Here is a 7,565-nt window from a genome sequence, read left to right on the forward strand (position 1 = left end):
TGGTTGTAGGTGTTTATTTTAGTTTGAAAGTTGCACCCTCCTGCGGAGCCCACGCTGCTTTGGCAGTGGCGGAGGCTCGCTTGCCGACGTAACCGTCGGAGATCATCATGAACAATGGACTGACTGATAATATTTAAAAAAAATTATATTAATATTCACTTGTCCTGTCTTTCTAAATAACATGTTATTGCACATGTTCTTGGTTTAGTTTTTGGCCTTTTTGTTTTTTTTGTTTGTTTATTTAGAGTCGAAGAACAAACAGGCAAATTTGCCTAATTACATGATATCGACTAAAAAGGAGAATAAAGTATAAAAAGCCAATGAAGGTAATGATACTGAGTAGAGTGGGTAATGATACTGAGTAGAGTGGGTAATGATACTGAGTAGAGTGGGTAATGATACTGAGTAGAGTGGGTAATGATACTGAGTAGAGTGGGTAATGATACTGAGTAGAGTGGGTAATGAAGGTAATGATACTGAGTAGAGTGGGTAATGAAGGTAATGATACTGAGTAGAGTGGGTAATGAAGGTAATGACACTGAGTAGAGTGGGTAGTAAAGTATTTCGTCATTGTAAAAGCCAGTTAGGCCGGTAAAGGAAATAATAATACAGCGGGCAGTGGCATTACTGAAAAGCAGCATGTGCTGGGAGGGATCGCATGAATCGGTGGTACTGTGGGATTTTCCTGATGTCGGGCTGGAGCCTGTTCCACAGTGATACACATTGGAATGAGGCAGAATGTGTGCCAGCGGATGTCTTAGTGACTGGAAATTTTTTCATGCTTTGGAGTTATTTGTTGTTGACGCATAAACCGTGAAGGACATTCAAAGCACCTTCGTCTTTGTGCAATTGTTGAGTTTGCTCCTCAATTGTTCTGCCTGTTACTTTGCAACCTTCCTGCTCCTTCATACACCCCTATCCTTAACTCCATTACATGTATCACGTTCGCTTCCGTGCAATTGGGCTTGTAGCCCGTGTGTACTTGCGAATTCCCACTCGCCCGACCACGCACAGACAAAACAGCCACCCCGGTGACCCCAGGGGTTTACAGGTACATGTACAATGTACATGTATTTACCAGTAGATCTACTCACCGGACTCGATACAATAAGACTTCAGTATGAAGAAAGTTAGTAAATTAAATAATTTAATTGTTACATGTATAGCGAAGGAGGACCTGTAGAATCTACTACATGTACATACACTGACTGTACTCTGTAGGTCTACTACTTCTGCATGCTGACATGACGCAGCTGAGTGCATGCGCATGGGTATGATCATGATGATTGTTATGTGCGAGCTAGCGTTTCAAACGCTCTCGGCAGCATGCAGTCTCGAGATCTCGGACTCATGCAGTCGGAGCGTTATAACTTATAACGGCAGCGGAGATCGTAATAATTTTTGAATAAAATGATAGAGAAGAAACAGCTTTCCTTGACCTGTCACTGTCGACCTCAGTTCCCAAGCTAACCCACTCCTTGCGAAGTTTTTATTTTTATTTTTCTGAAACGCCGCTCCTAGTCCTAGCTGTTCATGATCCGAGGAGGGATGGTGTGGCAGTGAAGCTTACAAAGTAGTGAATACATTTTTCAGGCAGTCTTTCCTCAGTCTAGCCTAACTGCCCAACCAAACGGTTGTTGTTGAATGGTGGAGCGAGTGTGTACTCGTGCACTATAATGGATGTCGTGACCTTTGCGTTCCTTGCCGTTCTCATATGCATTGCTGTGGACAAGTTGAGAGCGCGGTGGAAGTCGACTGGCCACTCGCCGCCCCCGCCACCGGTGCAGAAAGGCTTCAGCCACATCTGGGGTCATCTTGGTGAGCTGGCAGCGATAGCGAAAAACCCAGAACGGGATTTGTATGACGGACTCGAGCACTTCGTGCGAACGTCCCGTTCGCAGCCGGTCGTGTCGCTGTATTGTGGTCCACCGGCCCTTGTTCGACCTATCGTGTTCGTGCTGGACCCTAAGGTTGCACGCCGGCTGTCCTTTGAGGGCGGCGACTTCCAGGGCATCGTCCGTGGCCTGACCTTGATCGCGGGGCAGCCCGTCATCTCCTCAGGACATATGCTAGCGGACGCGGAGCGCACTCGCCGTAAAAAGATCATGGCGTTGGCGCTGTTCCGGCCCCACCACCTGCGGCGTACTGTCGGGCTGGCAGGCAAGCACATGAGCAGACTGCTGCTGGCGGGCTGGTTTGACGAGAACGACGGAGTGTTTGATGTCTCGCGCAAGAACTTCCAGCGGCTAGTGCACAGCATTCTCCTGGACGCGTTCATTAGCGTGGACAGCGCTGATCAAGACCCGGCAGACATGGACAAATACCTGAGCGACATGCACACGTGGGCTATCATCCTCAAGGACATGATCTACTTCCCGGCCGATCTCAGTCTCTACCCGTACGTACGGCCATCCAACTACAAGCGTGTGCAGCAAGCGTACGGTTCGCTGAGCCGCTCTTGGGTGGAGCCCGTGATCAAGGAGCGACAGCGACTGACCGCCGAGGGCGAGGAGCTTCCCGACGATGCGCTATCCAGCATGCTGGCCGGCGAGCAAGAGGACGGATTAGCGGCGGCGGAGAATGACGACCCCAAGGCCACTCTGAACAGCAATGTGGCCTGTGCGGAAATGACGACAATCCTATTCGCCAGCGACACCATGAGCAGCACCATGGTCTGGCTTATGCTGCATCTCGGTAAGGAAACGTCTCTTGACTGCAAAAAAAATTAGAAAGGACACCTGAGTTACGAGCTATGAGTCGTAACTCTTAAGGTGGCAGACTACCCAAAAATTACCTGAAAAATCGAATTTGTAAATTCATATTGAGTGCTACGTCAGTTGAAAGAGCATGAATAGCTGCAAATTCTCTGAAAATTGTGCCCCGATCTGACCGGCCGTTCAAGAGTTATGGCTGAAAATGTGCCCTTGCAAGGAAAGATTTTTTGTTGCACGCTGTCATTTGTTGGCAGCACTGTATTTGAATGTGAGCAGACCGTGCGCAACTTGTCGTATCATGGAAACACGTGGAAGTGTGCAGAATTTTGCTCCAAGTCCAAAAAATCAGGTTTTTGGGCCACGTATTGGGCTGCACGGCGGCGGGCAAAGCCCGCCGCCGTGCAGCAGGACTTTTGCCAGCACCCTCGTGACGTTGCAGATATGTGGCTTGATTATTGTAGTTGACGTTGATTTAGTGACTTTGGCAAGTTTGAGTCGTGTCAAGAAGTCAGGTAGGACTCAGTACTAGGCAGTAGTGAAACGTGAGTGGTAGTCTTTGCCGGTTTCTGAGGGTATCCTGGATTTGGTGTGCAGCGCTGTGGAAATGGCTTGCTGTGGAGGTCCCAGCACTGGATGTTGTATCAAAGGTACGACCTCGTAGCACGTGCTAAACCTAAAACAATTCAAAAATTGACTTGGGTCTGTGGGAGTGTGTGAGAGAACGCCCACTCGTTCCGTTGTGACAGATTCCAGGGCCTCGTTGAGGGGCCCTACCCCATCACCCATGGCTGCTTCTGGACTTGTTCTAGGTTTGAGTCCCGCGCACGAACAGAATGAGCACGAAAATGTGAAAAAATTGTAAATGCATTTGTTTGGCTCCTGGGTGGCTCGCACACCGTGGCACTATGGCGGAAATTTGAGTTTTTCCGGCCTGGAAAGCCTGTCAGTGAGGCGCAAGAACTTGTAAATCATGTCCTGAGGGCCAGCATAGCGGCAGGAGTGTGTGGTCAAAATTTCACTCAAATCCATTGAGAAACACCAAAGTTACGGTCAATTGAATGCCATATGAAATTTATGGGTAGGCTGCCCCCTTAACCCATGTGTCCTTTCTAATTTTTTACATTTCACTATCGGCTCGGTACCCGAGTTCAATTTTCTTTATTGCATTTATCATTTCACCTGTATTTTACCAGACGAGAAGGCTTGAACATATAGTCGTGGAACCTGTCTAAGACGACCGCTCAAGGGACCTTCAAAATATGGTCTCTGTACCAGGTGGTCTCCTTATCCAGGGTCTTTTGACTGGAAATAGCATCCCTTGATCCTGGTTTCAGTGGTCTTCTTGGACAGGTGGTTGCCTTGACAGGTTTCACTGTAGTCGTGAAAACTCTCAAGATGTTAACAAAGAGCCTTAAGTATGTTTTTCTTGCAAGTATTATTGCATTCTTGTCCCCTAGGAAACTGTTCATCATCCAGCGTTCAGCACAGCCGACTTCTTCAAACACCCCAGCGTCATGCGGAAAGCAGCCCGTCGGTTCACACTCAACCCTGTGCTTAGGGAACGCGCCATGCTGCACGAAAGCCTGCTGTCGCGGGGAGGTCATCACTGCGCGGTGTACTTATCGAAAACGGCAACATTCACTCAAATTATGTCTTGTTGGTGTCTAAAGCAGTCAAAAACCACTTTAAATCCACATTGTTTTTCGCCAGCAATTCTTCTTTGTCATAATATTTGTGGAAACGGTCACAGTTTGTGTTTGTGATTTTGGGGGGGGGGGGTACAAACTACCAGTACATTATAACACCCCTGTTCAGGGCCCTGTTCCGGAATCCCCAGAGCCGAGCGACTTTCTAACCTCTCTAATGTCACGAAAAAGGGGTTTGAACGAATAAAATTGCCCCGGAAACTATTGATAGGCGTTGAAAGAAAATGTTTAGTTCTGAGTTACAGGAAGTGCTCGATCTCAACCTGCCCGGATGTGTGTGTGTGTGGGCGGGGGGGGGGGGGGGGAGGTGGGGTGATTCTACTCGAGTGAAGTTGAAAACTCGGGTGTACTAAACCAGGACAGGTACTTGTGCCATGGGAAGAGCATGCAACATGACATGACCATGCAACGTGAGTAGTAGAGTTAACAGAGCATGTCTGAGAAAACCTGAACATGACGGCTCGGAAATGTCTGGTATTTCACTCTAATTATTTTACTACTGTGTCTGCTGTTGCTGTTACTGCTGCTGTTGGTGGTGGTGATGCTGCTGCTACTGCTGCTGTTGCTGCTGCTGGTGGTGGTGGTGGTGCTGCTGCTGCTGCCGCTGGTGGTGGTGGTGCTGCTGGTGTTGCTGTTGTTGATGCTGCTGGTGCTGCTGCTGGTGGTGGTGGAGGTGCTGCTGCTGCTGGTGGAGGTGCTGCTGCTGCTGCTGCTGGTGCCGCTGCTGGCGGAGGTGTTGCTGTTGCTGTGGCCACTGCTGCTATGCCTGTTCTCTCTGTCTTTGGTTGTGACCGTTGATAGCCGACAATCCTGCTGCTCAGCAGAAGTGCTACGAAGAGGTTGTCTCGGTGATTGGGAAAGAGCCGCAGGGTGATCGACCGAACTTAGATGATATCTCGGAGCTCAACTATCTGTTTGCATTCATCAAGGAATCACAGCGCTTCCAGCCAATCGCCCATGCCCTGATGAGAGAAGCTAAAGAAGACTACATTGTTGGAGGTAAGCATACTGTAAAAGCAGAAATTTAATTCGGTGGTGTTTTATTTTCGGTGCCGACAATTTTTACCGAAAGAACGGACCGAAAATTTCGGTACAACCTGTACTGTATACATGGAGTACTACAGTCGACCTACCCTTATAACGATAACCTCTATAACGATATTACCCTTATAACGATATTTTTTTGTCCAACCAAATCACTCCATTGACTTTTGTATACAATGCCTTACCCTTATAACAATATTGCTATAACGATATCAAATGGGCTGACCACTCAGCATTTTTCTATTTTATAACAATATCTAGCAGGGAATATGTAGGCTCCACTATCCAAGTAGGGCAAGTTTCACTTGATAAGTCACTGGGACATGACAAAATGCGATGGGGGCACCATTGATGCCTTGCTGTGTACATAGTGTGCATAGAACATATATGTACGCAAGTTTTTATGCTCTAAAGAATGTAAAACTTGAACAAAGATCATGCATTATGACGTACATGCATGAAATGAACCAATACCCTTATAACAATATTACCATTAGGGGCCGTCCGTAAATATCGATGTTTTTTTTAGAGACGATATTCGTTCGTAGGGGGGGGGGGGGGAGGGGGGTTTGACGCTGTTCGTTGTTTTTGGCGGAAAAAAATATCGATCTTCACATACGCTATTTTTAAGTATGCACCTTGTACTTGCTTGTCTCGGCTCGTGCAGCATGCAGCATGCAGGCACTTGAACCTTGTGACTTGTACTACTACTAGTACTGCAGCACGTATTATGTACCTACCTGTACACACAAACCGTTCAATATAAAAAATATCGGTCCACTGCGTAAATGTATTCATGTTCGTATTAGAGGGTGGGGGTCTGGGGAGATATGAACAAATATCGTCTCTAAAAAACATCGATATTTACGGACGGCCCCTTATAACAATATTTCTTGGTCTGACGCAAATATCGTTATAAGGGTAGGTCGACTGTAGCACACTTACCTGGAAAACCGGTTTTACCGAAAATTTCCCTCCACCGAACCGCCGATTTTGGAGAATACCGAAAATATTACACCACCGAAAATTTCTGCTTTTACAGTACTTGATTAGTATTTATAGGTAGAACACAGTAAAACCTGTCAAGGCGACCACTCGGATAAGGTGACCACCTGTCCTAGAAGACCACAGGAACCATGACCAGGGGATGCTATCTCCAGTCAAATGACTCTGGATAAGGAGACCACCCGGCTTCATTTTTTTTGATTTTTTGCCAGGGGAGGGTAATGAAGACGCCTTGTCCCCGATCCTAGCGTCTTCTTGGTTTGTTGCAGAATCAAAAAAGTCTTTCATTGTAGTTACACTGCACTGGCACCAGCTGCCCGGAAATGCTTGCAATTGGCTTCAATTTTTAAATATTTTCCCAGGGACGGCCCCAGACCCCCCCCCCCCCCCCTTCCATGCCCGCCCCACCTCCAAAGTCGGTGTGACGGGCCTGTGATGCCAATAGCAGCAGGTCACTGTCGGAATCACCATTCTCGTAAAAGTACTCCTAGTATCGAATATGCTGATTTACGCCATGCTGCATGCTGCTGTTGCGGCTCTCATCTGTTCAATACAGTGACACCTCGCTGAGAAGAACAGTTATAAGACGAAATTTCGCTTTAGAAGAACTAGTTTTAACTTTTAATTTCAGGGCTCACAGTCGATATGCAGGATCGACAAAAGCGTCGTGCGAGGGCGGGTTTGGTGCACGCGAGTCGCGTGACCCCACGAGAGCACAGATCGTGTACATCCTACGCATCCCAACAGAACAAAGAAGAGAAAGAACCTTGGCTTGAGTTGTAGCCTGTTCTTGTCTTGTAGAACCGATGTTCGCGATATTTTGGTCAGACCTGTCCTTTCCTCGCTTCTCTTGGCATGCAGTGTCAAACCATTCTCGTTTCCGTTCGTCTCGATCTTGTGCTTTTACGATCGTGCATACTCCAGTGGAAATAGTTTGCTTTATTATTTGCACTGGGAATTGCACTGCAACACTGAACAGTTACTGCCAGCCCTCGGCAACGACTTGCCTTTCACTGTGCCTTGTAGAATTGGTCCACCGAAGGAGAAGGCGAAAGGCAACCTGTGCTAGTCCCAGGAAATCCATGTCATGTAGCCG

The 7,565-nt window shown here is 47.5% G+C and overlaps 1 protein-coding gene across 1 annotated transcript in view; it reads left to right on the plus strand.

Moving 5' to 3' along the window:
* The first annotated feature begins 1,422 nt into the window (after positions 1-1,422).
* LOC135828906 (probable cytochrome P450 311a1) overlaps positions 1,423-7,565 on the plus strand; it is a 9,642-nt gene continuing 3,499 nt past the window's right edge. Inside the window, exons 1-2 of the mRNA XM_065341339.1 lie at positions 1,423-2,694; positions 5,222-5,419. Coding sequence (XP_065197411.1) covers positions 1,677-2,694; positions 5,222-5,419 — 1,216 coding nt within the window. The 5' untranslated portion in view covers positions 1,423-1,676. The remainder of the gene's footprint in view (positions 2,695-5,221; positions 5,420-7,565) is intronic.

Source organism: Sycon ciliatum, chromosome 12 (genome assembly GCF_964019385.1).
Source record: "Sycon ciliatum chromosome 12, ocSycCili1.1, whole genome shotgun sequence".
Classification (NCBI taxonomy): domain Eukaryota; kingdom Metazoa; phylum Porifera; class Calcarea; order Leucosolenida; family Sycettidae; genus Sycon; species Sycon ciliatum.